This window comes from Eubalaena glacialis, chromosome 3 (assembly GCF_028564815.1).
Source record: "Eubalaena glacialis isolate mEubGla1 chromosome 3, mEubGla1.1.hap2.+ XY, whole genome shotgun sequence".
Classification (NCBI taxonomy): domain Eukaryota; kingdom Metazoa; phylum Chordata; class Mammalia; order Artiodactyla; family Balaenidae; genus Eubalaena; species Eubalaena glacialis.
The window spans coordinates 35,310,060-35,329,378 of NC_083718.1; the positions used below are offsets into that span (position 1 = coordinate 35,310,060).

General features: G+C 45.6%; 1 protein-coding gene across 2 annotated transcripts in view; it reads right to left on the reverse strand.

Moving 5' to 3' along the window:
* Window positions 1-19,319, reverse strand: part of ATP2B4 (ATPase plasma membrane Ca2+ transporting 4) — a 91,192-nt gene that overhangs the window by 10,004 nt on the left and 61,869 nt on the right. For both annotated transcript variants that reach the window (XM_061187475.1, XM_061187476.1), the window contains exons 9-20: window positions 18,392-18,606; window positions 17,827-18,069; window positions 16,847-17,088; window positions 15,625-15,856; window positions 14,503-14,682; window positions 13,702-13,789; window positions 12,945-13,051; window positions 8,199-8,390; window positions 7,529-7,742; window positions 6,308-6,519; window positions 5,202-5,309; window positions 3,032-3,208 (exon numbers count right to left, since the gene is read on the reverse strand). In XM_061187475.1, the coding sequence (XP_061043458.1) occupies window positions 3,032-3,208; window positions 5,202-5,309; window positions 6,308-6,519; window positions 7,529-7,742; window positions 8,199-8,390; window positions 12,945-13,051; window positions 13,702-13,789; window positions 14,503-14,682; window positions 15,625-15,856; window positions 16,847-17,088; window positions 17,827-18,069; window positions 18,392-18,606 (2,210 nt within the window). The remainder of the gene's footprint in view (window positions 1-3,031; window positions 3,209-5,201; window positions 5,310-6,307; window positions 6,520-7,528; window positions 7,743-8,198; window positions 8,391-12,944; window positions 13,052-13,701; window positions 13,790-14,502; window positions 14,683-15,624; window positions 15,857-16,846; window positions 17,089-17,826; window positions 18,070-18,391; window positions 18,607-19,319) is intronic.

Below are 19,319 nucleotides of genomic sequence, written 5' to 3' on the forward strand. Positions count from 1 at the left end.
CCCTGTCCTTGGGCAGAAGTGGACAAGGCCCCTGAAAGTGGAGCTCAGGAACCCAGTGGCCAGGCTCTGTGGAGAGAATGCCACTAGCAGCATTCGCGCACTGGAGATCCTGAGAGACTGGCACAAGTGCAGACGAGAACTCAGCAGTTAGACGGGGTGGGGGGAGGAAGATTTGGTTGGCGGTGGTGGCAGCGGTCAGCAGCTGCAAGTCTAGCCCCATACAAGTTTTCTCTGGTTTTCAGTGTCCTACTCCTCAGAGACAGAGGCAATGAATGCCATTTGTTTTCCGACAGCGGTCTTGATCTAGGGCCTCAGTCAAACCTACCATCCTCATCCCTGACCTCTGCCTGACCAAGGGCCAGTTGACCAGGGATGTAGGAAAGGTGCTGATTTCACTCATCTAACTTTACTTCCCCAGGTGAGAAGGTGGGAAAGCAGGTACCTTGTGAGTCAGATAGTTGTTCTTACTTATAAAGCTTCCTGAGAAGCCATGAAATGTTTAGGGCTAGTTTCTGGACTCAGACCAAGTTTGAGCTAAAATACCACTCTTCATCACATGATACAGTTTTCAGTTCCAGGGGACCAAGGAGCCTGATGCTGTAAGAGGAAAAGGTCTGCATGTGGGGAGGGTTCAGCCACACGGAAGAAGGGGCTGGAGAGTCACCTTCCTCAGTGCTTATTAGGGTCACAAGGTCCCAACCTCCACAATGAAACTGGACCCCAGATTTACCTTCCCAAGATTCTAGACCTCAAGTTTCCCAACCTTCTGCTTTCTAGTGCTTTTAGCTCTCCCAAAGCTAAAGGGACCAGGATGGGACAATAGCCTGGCAACACTTCCCACCCATACGTGTTGCAAGAATGACAACAAGGAACAACAATCGGATGGCAGGGAATTTCGTTAGAACCCTTTTGAGGTGAAGAGCTGATGCCAGGAGAGAGCTTTAGGATCCAGGATGCAGGTTAGCACCGTCATCTGCTTATGGAGTCAGGTGGGATGGCATAGATATGCTCATCATGGCATCTTTAACAGGTTGCCTTTGCTGCCTAAGTTTAGGCTTTAACGTCATTCTGGTCCAACCGCCTTTTGCTCCAACAGAGAAAGGTAGTATACCTAAAGCTATGTAGACAGCGAAACCAGAGAGGTATATAGTCGAGGGAACGGAAATTGGTAGTGGAGGGGAAGGAAGATCCATGAATCTCAGCCCCGGGAGAGAAGATTGGGAAGGAGCCAGGAGACACTGGAACGAGGGCATTCTGGCTAGGAAAAAAATTACATAGTAGAAGAGGAGGCAGATGATCCTGAAGGGAAGAAAAGCAGACAGGTTATTCTGAAAAGAGCAGACCTACAGGGAAGCACCGAGGCCTTAGAGACATGAGCCAAAGATGCCAAGTTCTCTGGGCACGTGAGGCCCTTGCTCGTGATGGACTTGGCAGCCTGGAGGGTGGGGTGCGTGTGGAAACTCTGGACATGCTGAGGTAGTGTTTGCAGGTCCCATGCGGATTTCCCTCTCTGGGAGGGGGAACTCAAGAGAGGGGAAAGGAGCCCCAGTGCTTCCCTCCCCAGCCCTGCTTTCCCATTTCCATCTGTTGTGTTGTCTATAGGAGACAAATTCCCAGCTGCTACAGTAGTCCTCCCTTATCCATGGGGGATATGTTCCAAGACCCGCAGTGGATGCTTGAAACTGCAGAGAGTGCTGAACCCTGTATATACTATGTTTTTTTCCTAGAGTAATGGGTGGGTAGTGTATACAGCGAGGACGTGATAGGCAATGGGATGACTTATGTCCAGGGCAGGACAGAGTGGGGGGCGTGAGATTTCATCAGCTACTCAGAACGGCATGCAATTTAAAACTTAAGAGCAATTTATTTCTGGAATTTTTCATTTAATATTTTCAGACTGTGGTTTACCACGGGTAACTAAAACCAAGGAAAGCAAAGCCACGGATAAGCGGGGGACTACTGTATTTAGCTTAGACTACTCATTTCACCTCTTCCCTAGGAAGTGGTGGGCTCCACTAGGGAACTTTTGAAACCATCTGCAAGGCTAATTTTAGAGAGTGAAATTTACTTCTGGGATCTCTAGCCAATCAGCAAAGAGGGATAGGCCTGTTCTCTGGTGAACACCTTTGAGAACTTGGGGATTTACAATTCCTTGAGATGGGAAATCTCAGGACTAACACAATAGAGGTATGTGGGGTAAGAACAGGGAAAGTGATAGGATTATCAATGTCTAGACCAGCCCATTTACCCAGGAGAACGTAGTTACAGTTGCTGCGCAGGAAGTGGGGAAAAAAAGTTACTGTAGGGCTATAGGAAGGGACTTAATAGCAGCAGGAGCAGCTTCTATCCCATTTTAGAAATTGCAGGAAGGGAAAAGGTTTGAAGAAATTATAGCTTCTTCCTTTCTGGGAAGCAAGTCTGAATCCTGTAAAAGATACTCAGGCACTGAGAGACTATTGTCGTTTATATACACTTAGCCATCAGATTCCCCATCATGGCCTTAAATTTTGAGTGGGGAAGACATAAGAGAGCGAGTTTCTTTTACAAAGATCAATCCAGATAACACCTACATTCCCCGAATAGCAGCTTGAGGATATACAGTAAATGTCTGCTGGGGATGCTGGCATAGAGATATTGTCTAAATCCTTCCCTCTGCAGGGTCAGGAAAGACTCTGAACATTTCCCACCCTGAGGTTAGGCCTAGTGCTTACAAGAGACCTTATGCAGGAAGATGGCCCACCCGACAGAGGGTGGGAAGTGGGCTTCAGACGAACCCAAAGCTAGAGGATGATGCTAGCACTTAGTGTCCCATGTTCTCGGCCCCCCATGATCACTCTCCTCTCAGAGGAGCCCATACCACTGCCTCTGCCTGTCTGTCCTGAAGCAAGGGAGCTCGGGCCGCCCACCAGTGAGAGGGCCTTAGGAAGGGGAGAGACGTTGGCCAGCAAGAACTGCTGCCCTCCCAACACCTCTCAAGAAAGATGGTGGAGATTCCTTCTCCCAGGGCGAGGACAGGCCACTATCACAGTACCTGAGTCTGGATACGGTTCAGGCCCCGGAACCAGAGGATCTGGCCTCGGCGCAGCTCCATCTCTGCATGGTCGATCTCGTCCAGCCCCTCAGCATCCTTGGTGATCTCCTCTTTGGTGGTGCCATGCCCAGCCTCCTTTAGGAACTTCAGGGATTGGGTAGGTATTGTGGAGATGACCTGAGAACAGGTGCAGCAAAAGGGTAGACACCAGAATCACGGCGAGAAGAGCTGTCACTCAACTTTATGGGTCAGGCCCTTGGGTAGGTCACTCTTTGCCCTATCAACCTTCCCACTGGGAAAGCAGTGGGAAAAGTGCCAACCCATTCAGGCAAGCGTTTGCCAAGTGCCTACCAGCTGTCAGGCCCTCAGGAAGATTTTCTGTATTTGTGGACGTACAAAGGAGAACTTATATTCTAGTATTTGACCAGCCATCTGCCTTGTTATATACTTCATTCTCTTTCTCCTGTCTCAGTTCTTTCTTTGCATTTTGCCATCTGTCTCTTAAAGGAAGTAGAACCATAATGCATGATACACAGTAGGAAGAGACAGAGACAGACCTGGGAGAAAACAAATCTGGAGACAGGATGGTCAAAATGTATGTGTATGGGCAAGGGGAAAAGAAGGGTGTTGGAGGGGAATGACCCTCTTCTTAGTTACCATATGCTAAGTAATTCCTCTTTTATAAAACTATAGTGAGAGGATACTAAAAGTTTTCTTGGGCTTGAGGTGAGGAACTGGGTGGGATAGCCCATAGAAGAAGGGACATATGAGTATTTTCAGAAGACATGGAGCAGTAGGTTGGGGCTTGCAATTCAAAATAAATCACTCTATAAGCTGTCAGTCAGTTCTCCTTTACAAATAAGACAAGGGCTCAGCTGGGAAAGGGGGACTGTGTGAGTAGTCCAACATGGAGTCAAGTGTTTGAAATAGAAAGAATGTCCACGTTCTGCTTTTAGATGTTAGAAGGAGCTGTTGTGATACAGAAGGAAGGCTGTTGTTACCTGGCATCAAGGCCACATGGCCACATGTGAGACTAGACCCAGGTGAGAGTTTCAAACAGTACGTGAAATAATCAAGCTCCACCCAAGTGTAGAAGTGCTTTAGGGACCCACTGGTAAATAAACTTCAGCAAACAGAGCAGGGTGGAAGGACCTGTTAGGAACGGGGTTAGGGATTAATCAGGGAGGCACCTAGGAGCTATGAAAGAAACAACTAGCAGGTCTATGGGGGAAAGCCTGCAGCTCTAGGGAGGGATCTTTGGGGCCAGTTAGAGCAAAGCCTCCATTACCCAGGTGGCTGGGCACCAATCAGTAGAGACCTGGGGTCTGCAAGCAGAGGTAAAGGCCAGGCCAGAGCTGAGGATGAGAGGGACTCACAAAGTGGTATTAGAGAAGGAATGAAACTCTTATCAAACCTGATTATATTACTATAATATTACTAGCTAACATTTATTGAGTACTTACAGGGTACTAGACATTGTTCTAAGTCATTTCTGTATTGAAACTGATTTGCTGATTAACAATGATTCACAATGATCCTGTTATCCGGAGTTGAGGAAACTGAGGCAGAGTTGCTAATAAACTTGCTCACTATGATGCAGCTTGTAAAAAGAAGAACCGGGATTCAAACCTAGATAGTCGGTTCCAAAGTCCGTGCTTTGAACCATATGCTATACTGCTTCTCTAGAGACCTTGTGAGTCTGGATTTATCTTAGATGACAGTCAGGCACCCATCCTGGATAAGGCGATGGTGAGAAACAGAAGAGGCAAGGGAGCCCTACATTATGACAGCACAGCAGCTCACGGCCAGACTGCGGCTTCATTGAAGACATATGCTTTGCAAACTCTTCTACTTCTAAGACCCTTAATTTTTTTTTAGCAAAATTCCATTGAAAATTTCCACTTCCATCTCAGAGAAGCTAAGGGATTTGTCTGTCTCCAGGCATGATTAGAGAAGAGATCAGAAGCCTCTGAAGTGGTGGGCACTGATCATTCTGCTTTGGGATCCTACAAGATGGAAAGAACTTGCAAACCTGGTGGTAGAGAGAAGAGGGAAGAAGAATATGAAGGCGAGGAGCTGGGCGTCTCCACAGTTGCTCGTTCCATCTCATCTAGGGGAGGGGGGGTCTGCCGGCCATGTGACTGCACGGGGAGGGTGTGCCCGTACTCACCTGGCCCCACAGCAATTCTCCAATACCGATGAAGAGACACCAGAACCACTGGGACAGGGTGAGGTTCGTACAGCTGAAGGGTTTCCCCCCAAATTCCACAATGATAATCTAGAACAGAGAAAGAGGCAGCCCATCATTGGGAGGTAACAGGTAGCCAGCCCTCCAGTCAAGGCCATCAAAGCCACGTCAGCCCCCTACCCCAGGATCCCTGTGGTATAAACCCTGATCTGCTTGTTGGGAAAGGAGAGAGAAGATATCCAGGTGGGGAGAAGGGAAGACAGACACAGTCTTTATAGAGCACTCTGATGGGGAGACAGATACAGCTACTATGAACATTATTAATGCAAAGGCTGGGGGATCAAGGGGAGCTGGAGGCTTCTTGTGACTAAAGCCAGTAGGTGACAAAGAGAAGGCACAGTGATGGAGAAGAGGAATTTAGGAGCTGGCAAATAAGAGTGAGGCAGGAGCTCTTTTGTTACAGGGCAGGCTCATAATCTCTTGTATTGGCAGATGTCTTAGTGTACCTCTGACTGGGGCAAGAAGGAAGGGGCTCAATCCTTTCACCACCAGGGCAGCCATGCCCTTGACCCCACTTCCCAAAGAAGGAGCCTACGTCAGGCCTATCTGTCAACTACATATGGCAACATTCCATGTCTTCTCCTTTTCTCTGAACTGCGTACCATTTTCTACCATGAGCCCTTTCAGAACAAAGGGGCAAGGAGGGACAGGGAGAGATCCCATATAGCACTTGCATGCACATTTCAAGTATGCTGGCAGGAGGCATGGAAAGGGGTTAGAAGACAGTGATCTTCCTCCTGGTCACTATGTGAAATTGCGGTGTTTTAGAAAGATAAGGAAAGGATTCCACAAATTTTATTTTATTCGCTACCAACATGCTGCCTTGCACTGGAGCACTTGACACAGCAGGATCCAATTCTAGAGCAATGAGCAAACAGAAGCATTTGGGAACCCCAAAGTGTTCAACCCACAGCCTGAGTCCCCATCACTCCCTTACTCCTTTCCCCGGGCGCTCAGGGAATCCTGGCTCCCAGCTTCTGGCCTTTGTCCTCCCAGACCTCCTATCCCAACTCCAGCTAGAATCCCACCTGGCTGATGAATGTGCCCAAGACCACAGAGCAGAAGATGAGGTTGCGGAAGATGCCCGAAAAGACATTCCTCTCTCCATGGATCTTGCGGGAGTTAATTTCATTGAAGAGCTGCATCAGCACGAAGGTGTTGAAAATAATGGTGTAGTGCTGGCTGGGTGGTGAATGCAGAGGTGCTCTCCTCCCACTATCAATGTCAAAGAATTTCTCACCTAGTTGGGAGAAGGGATGCATCGGAGGATAAGTATGCTCTCAAGGAGGGTTCAGGGTGAGTCAGAACACTTGAGTATGGCCTCACTGGTTGCTTATGACTGGTGTCCATTCTAACTGGTCAGTATCCGAACCACAACAGTCATCAAATATTTTCAGTGTTAGCCCTGGTCTCAACATTTCTTTTTTTTTTTTTAATAAATTTATTTTATTTATTTATTTATTTTTGGCTGTGTTGGGTCTTTGTTGTTGTGTGTGGGCCTTCCCTAGTTGTGTTGAGCTGGGGCTATGCTTCGTTGTGGTCCGTGGGCTTCTCATTGTGGTGGCTTCTCTTGCTGCGGAGCACACGCTCTAGGCACGCGGGCTTCAGTAGTTGTGGCGCATGGGCTTAGTTGCTCTGCGGCATGTGGGATCTTCCCGGACCAGGGCTCGAACCCGTGTCCCCTGCATTGGCAGGCGGATTCTTAACCACTGTGCCACCAGGGAAGCCCCCCTTTTTTTTAAAAATTTTTTTGGCTGTGCCATGTGGCATGTGGGATCCTAGTTCCCCGACCAGGGATCGAACCTGTGCCCCCTGTATTAGAGGGTGGATTCTTACCCACTGGACCACCAGGGAAGTCCCTCAACATTTCTGACCCTCTCTCTCAGTTTGCTCCATCACTATTTGCCTTCTCGTAGTGCTGCATTGCGGTAGAACTATGTGCACGAGAGTCTGGAAGACATAGGTCTGAATCTTCGTGCCACTATTTACTCAATATGTGACTTAAGCTTCAGTTTTATGATCTAAAAAAAAGGTAACATAAAGCCACCCTTTGGAGATTCTTAAAAGGAGTAATAAAATGGCACAATGCACCACGTAGCGGGAACAGAGGATGCTCTCAGTAAGCGAAGCTGCTATCATTCCCGTCTTGTGCTCAGCTTGCTCCCTGCTACTTTCTTTCCTTGGGCTGCTCTCTGCCCCCATCTCCCTGTAGCACTCCAAACGCCGACGCCCACCCCGCCTCGGCTCACCGGCAAAGACAAGGAAAAAGATGACAGTGAGCTGATAGACGGCGTGACCCAAGATGTTCTTCATCATAGTGCGTGAGATCAGAGGCTTATTTCGGCCATAGGGGCGACGCTTCAACAGAGAGTCTGTAGGAGGCTCTGTGGCCAGGGCCAATGAGGCAAAAGTGTCCATGATGAGATTAACCCACAACATCTGCACGGCTTTCAGTGGGGAATCCTGGTGGAAAGAAGAACCACTCCTTTTAGCTCTCCTTGGAGACCACCCCCCACCTCACTCATCAGCCTCATCTTTGCCCTTGAAATGGCCTACCTCCTGCTATCCACCATTTATTAGCTGAGTGACATTGAGAAACTTATTTAATCTCTTTGAGCCTTGGGTTCTTCACCTGTAAAATGGGGATAATACCTACTTTGCAAGGTTGTTTTTGAAGAACAGAGAAACTACATATAAGTGCTCATCACACTGGCTAACATGTAAGTGCTACATTAATGGTAGATAAATTATCATCATCCCACATGAGCAGATGGAGACCTAGTAGAGCTAATTCTTGCCCCAGCACCCCTTCGGAAACTCTGGTCCTTACTCCTCAGTCGACATACTGTACCCCGCACCCCCTGTTCCTTAGCCCCAGCCTCATCCCTCCCATCTCAGCTCACCCCACATTCCCTTCACCTGGGTGATACAGGCTCCAGTGAAGGCCACAATCACAGCCACCACGTTGACAGTGAGCTGGAACTGCAGGAACTTGGAGATGCTATCGTAGACGTTTCGTCCCCACATCACTGCCTTCACGATGCTGGTGAAGTTGTCATCTGTTAGGATGATGTCAGAGGCCTCCTTTGCCACATCCGTGCCTGCAATACCCTGAGGTAAGAAGGGGAAGGAAAACAGTGAGGAACTGGACAAAATTCATGTACATTCTGAACTCATATCTTGACCTCCAAGAAGCTTCAGAACTCAGCATAAACACTAGAGGGCACACTAGCCACACAAATCCTACAGACTAAACCACCATATTTTGAGCGGTCTTCTCTCCCAAAGAAAATAAAGGGAAAATATGTCACTGTCACTCTGTGGGAAAGGGGACTGGGCCATGATGCCACCACCTTACTCCTGAACTCAGACTGGAAATTACAGTTATCTCTGATATTCCTTTCTCCCATCCCTCCTACTTCCCCATCTTAGAAAATAATTAGAAGATAGGGAAAAAGTCCTATCTGTTCTACCTCTAAATTTTAAAATTTCTTTTGCCACTGCCAATATCTAATTTAAATCCTTATCTCCCCCGCACCTTGAAGTTACTCTACATTTTTTCCCAGGAGGAGTAGTCTGGCAGTACAGTTCAGATGTCCTGTCCTTATTCAAAATCCTGTCACTGGGGAACCACTAAAGGTTTCTAAATAGACAGATCAGTGGTTGAAAGCAGTGTTTCAGAAACAATAAACTTTCTAGTCTGGTAGTCAAAGCCCTCAACAAGTGAACTCTGGTTCATTTTCCAACCTGCTATATCTTTCTGCTCAAAACCTACTGCTTTATTCACAATTCCCTGAATCTCTCATTCACTTCTAGAGTCCAGTCTTCTACTTACACCCTTTTCTCCAAGCCTGGAACATCCTCTTTCCCCATCTATTTAAATCCTATCTGTCCTTAAGGTTCCATTCAATTAATTAAGCCCTGCTTGCTTGGCAAAGCTGTCCCTAACATCCCCAGCCTATTCTTCTATTCCATGTCTTACCACCCGTATAACCTACAGAGGGGCTTGTTTGTGAATCTGCCCTGCACTAGTAGATTATTTGTACCGTTTACCTGGTAGTATTATTTTCCTATCCAGATTGCAACAAATGAATATCTGTCAGATAAGACTATACAATTCAATTTCCCCATCAAAAAGTTCTCTAACACATCCACACAATGCTGTACCATGCACTGTAAAGAGAAAGGACAGAAAGAAAGAAAGAAAAAAAGAAAGAAAGAAAATCTTTATATATGTACTACTGCAGAATAATCTCTAAGTTAGGTTGTTAAATGAAAAGAAGCAAGGTGGAAAAAAGAGTATATGGTGTGTATATAGATAAATATAGATAAGTATCACTTATCTAAGAGAGTGGGATATAAATAAACTACACATTTGATTGTATTTTAAAGGAGCAAACAGAAAGATAAACCAAAAATCAAAGAAGTAAGTTATCTGTGGGATTAAGAAGGAGGCAACAGGGTAGAGGTGATAGGGATAGAAGCTAGACTTCTATGAATAGACCTTGTTGGTATATTTTACTTTAGAATTATGTAACTACTTTATACAAGTATAAAACAAAATTAAGTTTAAAATAAGCAATCTCAAAAATGGAAGAAAAAAAAAACCATGATATAAATGAACTGGTATATAACGAGTTGGTAGCACAACCATACCAAGGGAAAAGTTCCAAATGACTTTTTGAAAAACACAGTAACTTGATGTTAGGATACAGTAGGATATACCTACAGGATAAAAAGAACTACAAGAAAAATCTTTAACTGTTTTTAGTAGAGTAATTTTATTATTATTGCTATTTTGAGACTATTACATATATTTTAGGATAAAGCAAATAATAATTATGTTAATGCCGTTAGGAATCAAACTTTTCAGCTTAAGAGATAAATATAAAATCAGGGAAGTAAAATAGGAAGTTAGAGTTCTAGAATTCTAAATTTGAATTGGAAATGCCAATATGAATTCATGAAGTATTTATCTTTAAAACAAAGAAACACAAAAACAAAAAGAGACATAAAAGACATATTTCCTAGCTTTGTCCACTGAAAAGTTCTAGAAACAATAATTTACTCAGAAGTAAGGAACATCCTGACATTCAGATTGTGTTCTCTAAATATCATTTCTCACTGAAATGAAGCAGAACTCCTTTGAGAAGTGGATGATTCTAGATCTAGGACAAGAAATATGCATGATGAATCTGGAACATCTTATCATGCAAGAGACCAAGAAAGCTATTAAAGACAGCTGAGGTTGTACCCAAAGGACTTAGCAGTGTTGAAGAGGCTAATGATGGGTCAGTATAAACATCAAAATAATAATAAGGGCAATGGATCAAAACATATCACATATACTTAAAACCATGAGCTCATAATGATATTTTAAAAAAATAGACAATTAACTTTTAGTAGAATAGTTTAGTAAATTTTAAAAAGTGAACAATTCATTGGTCACCTTTGGAGGATCCTAAAAAGTCAACTCATTATTTTGAAAACTGGTAAATAAAGGGAAAAAAATCAAGCATTTAACCTGTCTTTCATGTAGGAACTGAACCGCACAGTAACCAAATAGTCGACGAGGGCAAATTTCTTTTTACAGAAGTATTCAAGTTAATAAATAAAGAAAATCAGAACATTGTCATTTTGCAGCCCCTAATGAAAGATGGGATGTAGAATCTGATTGCTCATAGAACTAAGTACTAGTTTATAGGAAATACAAGGGCTAAAAGAACAGGTTAAAGGACACTATAGGGATACAATCAACAAAATCCCTGCCATGGTATATTCTATGTAGAAAAACAACCTTATTCCTTCAAAACTAAGTAGCTAGAAAAAAAGATGGAAAGGGATTGTGCATTAAAGAGTTAACATAGCAGGCCTGAGACTGCTTTCTTGAGAAAGTCCTGTTTGCAAGGTTGGCCCTCGGCTAGCACCTGGAAACTTGGCCCTCAGTCAACAATTAACTGAAAATTAATTAGTGATTCACTGTGCCTACACTGTGCCCAAACATATGGTTTCCACTGAAAACCTGCTTCCTTCTGGAAGTCTGGAATCTTAGCACGTGCTAGGCAGAAGGTGCCTATACGACCAACCCCAATAAAAACCTACGACACCAAGTCTCTGGTGGGTTTCTCTGGGCAGAAACATCACATGTATTGCTGCATTTTCATTGCTGGGGGAAGAAGGTGCTCTCTGTGACCCCTCACGGGAGGAAGAGATCATAAGGGACCTTGCGTGTGGATTCCAGACTCTACCTGTGACTTTCTGCCTTACTAGATTCTTACTGTACCAATGGACTAAATCTTAACCATGAGGACAACTATATGCTGAGTCCCCTGAGTCCTTCCAGTGAATGCACAAATGTAAATGGTGGTCTTGGGGACCCCTAACACATAGATCCTATAGGGTCAGTGGCTGCTGAACTTTAGGATGTGTCAGAATCACCCAGAGGGACTGTTAAAACATGGACTGCTGGGCCCCAACTCCAAGCTTTCTGATTCAGTAGCTCCGGGGTGAGGCCTGAGAATCTGCATTTCTATAGGTTTCCAGGTAGAGTTGGAAGGAAGAGCACACTTCAGGAAATACTGTTATAGATTAATAGATTCAAGAGATATATCAACCAATTGCAATGTATGGATCTTGTTTGCATTCTGATTTAGACAAATAATCTATAAAAACAACATTTATGAAGCATTTGGGGAAATGTGAACACTGACTAGGTATCTGATGATAGTAAGGAATCAATTTTGTTGTGAGACAATGGTACTATGATTCATTTAGATATATTTTATTGATACATATTTATTTTTCAGAGACACATACTGGATGAAATGACATAATATCTTGGATATGCTTCAGAGTAATTCAGGTGGAGATGGGGAAATGTGTATGTGTGGGCCAAGATTGGCCAAGTGTTGATATTTGATGCTGGGTGACAGATACATGAGGATTCAATAAACTATTCTAGTTTTGTATATTCTTGAAATTTCCTAGAGTAAAAACTTTTTAAATTTATCTTTTGGTTAAAGAGAGCACCCTAAAGACAGATTTCTTCTTGAATCTTCTTCCCCTGCTTAAAAATCACCAACAGTGCAATGCGTATGGGAAGCTTACAATCATAAGTTACTTGAGTGTGAGAATGTACTTTGCAATCCGGGGACTTCTAAATGTTCCTGAGCATTAGAATCAATAAGTGTGCCTGTTCAGAAAATCCAAACACTTCCGGGACCCAGCTCAGATGCTACTGAATCAAGATAGCCGACTGTGGAACCTTAGAATATATGATTTAAAATGAACTTTCCAAGTGACTCTGATGCTCCGGGCCTCACAAGTGAAAAGCAGAGTGACGAACTATAGAGTGCACATTTTCCATATAGAATGTGAATTTTCTAGTGTGCCTAGGCAGACAATATCATCATGTTCTTGGGCAAGTTTCAGTTGGTCTTGCTTTGCTGGGTAATGATACCTCATGATTTCCCTGCCTTTATACTTGATGGGTCCCTCATTATACATATTATTATTGGCCAGGTAGGTAGGTGAGATGGAGTTAGAGAAAGAGCACAAAGGGGGATGTGAAGGTACAGGAAGCATCAGGTTACCAGAAGCCTGTCCTGGCTTCCCACTGGAGGAGGCAGCTTGCAGCAGAGAGAGACACTACGCTGAGCTGCTTACCATGGCAAAACCAACATCTGCTTTCTTCAGAGCCGGCCCATCATTTGTGCCATCCCCAGTGACAGCCACCACCTGCCGCTGTTCCCCAACAGTGCTGTCGATGATGCCTGGGAAAGACAGACACACTACAGTGAGTTCCACATGTGCCATCTGAGGCCATTTCCCCATGAAAGGCAGTTTTTTGGTCTTCCTCTCCGGTCCCTGCCACCACCTCCCTTTCTACGCTCTTTCCTTCATTTTTTCCCTATGCTAGAGGTTCTATAGTGTCACCCGATGGCAGTAAATTGTTTCACGGGTAGCACTCTAAGCTAAGAAAGTCTGACCTTGTCCAATATCCTGTCCAGTGCCCCAAGGCAGCTATTATGTGGTGGAAAAAGCACTGGATGATTTGAAGGCAGAGACCCAGGGATTGAATGGTAACACTTCGACTTACCAGTTGGGCAATTTGGATAGGTTACTTGTTGTCTCAGCCTCAAACTTCCTTATTTGCAAAATGGGACTAGCTTAACCTGTACTGCTTAATTCACAGTACTATCAACAAACAAGATAGGATAATGTTTAAAAACAACTTTATTATATTATATATCTTATACTCACCAGGGCCTCAGATGTTTGCTAAACTGTCCCATGAGCGGGGAAGCTCTCCTAGGACCTCCCTACTCAGGACGGGAGAGTTGCTTTGGTTGATGGCTCTTATCTGTGCTCATCCCGGCCTGCCTTCCTCTATCCTAGGCACCTACTCAGGAACCAACCTCACCTTTCACCAGTGTGTGCTTGTCAGTGGGGGAAGATCGCGCCAGCACCCGGAGCTTAGGCCAGATCTTGTCCAGCTTTTCTTGCTCTACCTGCCAACACCAGACCACACCTGGGTCAGTCAAGCTCAGAACAGCCATCTGGGAAAATCTTACTTCTTTACCCATGCTGAGCTTCTGGGAGAACTGGTATTCCATGGCCCCCGGGGGAGTGTTATCCTGGCCTCCAGTGGAGGTGAAGCAGCCAACTCAGGCTCCAGGGCGGATTCATGGATGGTGACCATTCAGGCCCTGCTTGTCTTCTTTTTCCTACCAATTCCCTACCTGGGAGCCAATTCCGTATTTCTTAGACCCTTGACAGAGGTGGGCCAGGGTTAGCTGTTGGCTCAGGTGGCTGAAGTAGTGCTTCTGAGGTCTTAGGTTCAATTTCTACATTGACCAGGAAGCTTTGGCCTGCTCCACACCCAGACCATGTCCTCTTACCAACCTGTGCCACTGTCAGTCACAAGGCAGTGACATAGGAGGGGTGAGGTAGAAGGAAATCAGTACAAAATCATCCCACAATTGAAAAAAATGGAAAGACATGAAAAGTTAGTGACACTGTCTCAAAAGATAGCTTGTGAATGAAGATAGAAGAAAAAAATCCAATTTTACTGTCTGAACAGCTTTGGTAAGCTATTCATAACACTATGAATAGATTTTAGTTTAAAAACCACCCACTTTCTCCCACCTGTCCCAGATGCCTTACACATGAACCAGCCCTCCCCTAATAAAAGAGGCCCTGATTCCTCCCACCCAAGACCCACCTCGCCCTTCTCGTTTCGGATGAGTCGATTGAATTCTTTGCCTTCTAAGCACAGAAAGTCATCCCCAGGTGTCACAATGCCACATTTGGTGGCGATGGCCCGGGCTGTGTTGATGTTGTCACCTGTCACCATTCTGACAGTGATGCCAGCTCGTTTGCATTTGGCAATAGCTTCCGGTACCTGTGGAGAGTGAGGCAAGAGGAATGGAGTAGGTGGGGGTGGTGAGGCCTGGTAAGCTGCTCCTGTTCAGTTGTCCCTTCATTGTGGACAGGGGAGAGGCACCCTGAAAGCAGAACCATGGGGCATGGGCTAAGTCTGGTCATTTTTATATTGCTTGGTGCCACCTCACTTCTGTCCTATCCATGATACTCACATTTGAATTTGCCTTATTGTACCATGAGTTGAAGGGGAAATTTGCTTCAGAAGCCAGGTGTAAAAGCTTACTCTCCCACTTACAATCTAGATTTCTTAGCAGGGCACGCCTGGCCTTTTGAGATTTTGCCACTGCCTTCCTTTCTAGCAGAAGTTTTAACCACCTTCCACCCCCCTGGCACATACTCCAATAATATCAATTCTTTTAAGTTTCCCAAATGCATGACACACTGTCATGCCTCTGGGTCTTGATGGTTGATAGCCCATTGGTCTGAACTCCTTAGAAGCAGAGACTTTTTCAATGCCCTAGAATTGAGAGTAACGCTCAGCTATTCTAGGGGTGCTCGACAAGAATGTGTTGCTTGAAAGAAGGTGGCTAGAGACAAAGTTGGTGTTCCAGTTAATTCCATCTCCTGACGATTCTTGAGTACCAAACAATAAGCCCAGTAAAACCTATGCTTCTTACCCGTCAGACAGCATGAACCGTAGGAATGCCACTTTCTATTAGTTCAGTACTCTACAGCAGTTCTGTGAAGCAGGAAGCACAGAAACATCTATCCCAGCAAATGAGAAACAGTTAGGTAACTTGCCTAAGTTTCCTAAGTTACAACTAGAAATGGAGCTAGTACCCCAGTTCCTGCGACTCCTGGGTGGCCTCGCGTTAGGTCACCCTGGGCCGGCGCATGGACCGGGGCCACTGGAAGACTTCCATTCATGTTTCCTAGCCCTTTTTTCAAGTCAAAGCCTCACCTCTGGGCGCACAGGATCCTCAATGCCCACCACTGCGATACAGGTCAGTTCAGTGAGGATTTCGCTCTCGTTGTCCCATGGGGGCTCTCCGTCATTGAAATCCCGGTAAGCTATGCAGATAGTCCGGAGTCCCTCACTGGCCATGGGCTCGATGACGGTGTGGACCATCTCATCTCGGTCCTTATTCTTGAATGGCACTGCTTCCCCTTTCTTGTCCAGGATTCGATTACACCTGGCGGGGCACACAGTCAGAAAGCAGCATCCCCCCTATGTGCTTGCATAGTCATTTACAGACATTCTGGCCACTCTGCATTACTCCTAAAGACACTGTTCTGTGGCCATAAATCTCCACTCATAACCCAAAGCTGAGCCCCTTTTTCCAAAGTGGGGTGGCCAGTAGGTGGGTAATGTCTAGGTGGGCAGAGCATTTGATTCTCCCATGTTGTCTGCTCCTACTCATATGTGAATACAATATCAAGGCTCATTTGTGGATCGCCTGCTCTTCTGAGCTTCGCAAAGGTAGAGACACTTCCTCAATCCTCAGTATCTAGAGTGCTCAGTGCAGAGGGTGTTCTCAACAAGATCGTGTCACTCGAAAGGGGGTGGCGAAAGCCAAGCTGGGGCACTGGTTTTTAGCTACTGGCCCTATATCCACGTAGGTGATCCACGTAGGTCACCTTTTAATGACCTATGGATCATCTAGCCACTTTGATTATGCAACTTCCTGTGATCAGAATTGAGAATAAAAAGGAAAAGGGAACACAGAACTAACATTTCTAGTATCAATACTTGCTATGTGCAAGGCATTTTACATACATTGAATCATTTAATCAGAGTAACCCTGTGAGATGGGTGGGTATTATTATCTATTTTCAGAATAGGAAATGGAAGTTTGGATTGCCTAGGTCTGAACCGTGGCTGTGCCACTAAGAGCTGTATCACTTCCAGCAAGTTACTGAACTTCCCAGCACCTCTGAATTCTCATCCGTAAAACAGGGATAATGACAGCATCTACCTCGCTGAGCTGTGAAGAGTAAGTACAGTATCCAAAGTACTTAACAGCAAGGCTTGGCCTGAACCAAGCTCAGATGTTAGTCACGATGTCACCGCCTGGAAGGAGGGTTTGCTCATCATCCAGGTGGATTCAGCGTGAGGCCTGGCACCCTGACCTCCCTGAGGGGAGGATCCTGAAGGGAGGAAGAAGCGGGGTAGGGGCGCTCACTTGCGCAAGATGATCTCAGAAGCACCCTTGCTGTACATGCGGTAGCCACTGCGGGGCTTCTCGATGACGGTGCTCATGGACTTGCGCACCGAGTTGAAGGTGTACACCTTGTAGAGCTTCTCCTCGGGCACCTCACTGCGCACGGCGTGGTAATCCTGCTTCAGGTCCGTGACGAAGCCCAGCAGGGCGCACTCGGTCTTGTTGCCCACCTGCCGCGGCAGGCCGCCCTCCTTCTCTGGAGGCTGAGAGGAAAAACACACGTGGGAGTGTTGGATGAGGTGCCGAAGCTGGGGAGAGAACCTAGGAAGGGAAGGACTCCGCTTGAGGCTTTCACACATGTACCCAGGGCCCGTGGGGGTGCTGACTGTGGTCCCTGAGCCACCCAGGGCTTGGGGATTTTTTAGTTGCCCTGGGGGTGGTGCTGGTGTCTCACCCTGTGTGGGTCTTATTCTAACACTCTCTCTTAGTTTCTAGAAACTGAGTAATTTACTCCTGACCAGCATGAGGTCTCTTTTTATTTATTTATTTATTTATTTAAAGATTTTTTGATGTGGACCATTTTAAAAGTCTTTATTGAATTTGTTACAATATTGATTCTGTTTTTTGTTTTGGTTTTTGGGCCCCGAGGCATGTGGGAGGGATCTTAGCTCCCCAACCAGGGATCGAACACACACCCCCTTCATTGGAAGGCGAAGTCTTGACCAGTGGACCGCCAGAGAAGTCCCAAGATCTTTTTAGAGATACTGCCTTTACCTGGTGATTGGAGGTCATTTCATAGCCATAGATTCCTACCTGCCTCCCCCTTTCCCTCCCATCTCCCAATCTACTCCCACGGATTATTTCCTAGTTTCACCCCAAACATGTTCACTGGGGAGTGGGAAATGGGATGTAGGATGGCAATTCAGGCAGAATAAACAAGAAAAAATTAATGGTTCCCTCCACCTACCCATTTTAAGTGTCCTGGCAAAGGAAACGCTTACCAGAACCTTGGAGGTGTAGGCGCTGTTGATAGAAATACCATTGACAATAAGGTCCAGGACCTTGGGCACGAGGACATCAGGGCTTGGGATTTGATGGTAATGGGTTTCTCCGATATAAGCCTGCACCACAGTCATGCGGTTCATGGTCAATGTGCCTGTCTTATCAGAGCAGATGGCTGTGGCATTGCCCATTGTTTCACAAGCATCCAAGTGCCGTACCAGGTTATTGTCTTTCATCATTTTCTACAAAGGAGAAGAGAAAAGACTTCCCAAATATAGGTCAAAGGCCATTTCCTAGCCAGCATCTCTCCACATTTCATTCTCTGGCCCCACACAAAAATGCAGGATACCATTTTTGTAAATACTCTTAAGATTCTACTGGGTTACTTAAACGTTGATGCAACTGATCCAGACGGTCCTTCCAAAGTGCCAGTGGCTTCTGCTCCTGAAGGCATCACCCAGAGTTTATGAAGACAGAGTGGCCCATCCTTTCACCAGAGGCTACACGGTACCCTCCCCTCCGGTCTCTGTTCTGAAAGAAGACACAGTTTCATTCCAGTCTCACCTTCACAGAGTAAGCCAGTGAAATGGTGACTGCCAGTGGCAGCCCCTCTGGCACAGCCACCACCAGCACAGTGATGCCAATGATGAAGAACTTGACAAAGTACTGGACGTAGATGGGAGTACACTCAGCCAGCCATGGTCTGCGCTGTATCACAAAGTTGTCGATCACAAAGTACAGAATCAGGATGAGAACTGTGATTGCAGACATGATCAGACCTGTCCAGGAAACAAGTCAAATGAACCCAGGCTTCAGGGTATTCCTAGGGCCCTAGCCAGAGATGGACTGGCATAAATTGTAGCCTTTGCTACCCATTTTTAAAATGACTATCTAAGTCATACCCAAAGCCCCTATCCATTCTCTGGTGCTTGTACATTACAGTGTAGGGGAAAGAGGTGGCTTTGCATTCTAAAGACATGGGTGCTATTCTCAGCACTGCACCAACTTGACTCGTGGCTTCGGACTGGTCTTGACCCTTTCTGGGCCTATTATTTCCTCATTCATAAATAAGAGGATTGGTCTAGTTTTCTAAAATAGTATTCTATGATTCTATCTCAGACCTACTCTCTTCCTACAAATCATAATGTAGTGACTACAGGTGCCTATTTCCTAGTAGTTTATCAATTTTAACTTCTTCCCTGGTAGCCTGAGAATGTCAGGCAATTCACAACTTGTTCACAGTGTTGCCCCTATGGTGTTAGCACATCACCTACATAACTATCCCTTAGAGCGGTGCTTCCCAACCTTTCTCCTGACATGGCATAGACAGAAGATGACAATAATAACAACTATTAATATAGTGCTTACGATGAGTCAGGCAAGCACTTCACAGGTATTAACTCATTTAATCCTCACAACAATCCTGTGAGATGTTACTATTATCATCCCCTTTTATGTGTCTCTCTAAGGCACAGAGAGGTTTTGGTATGGC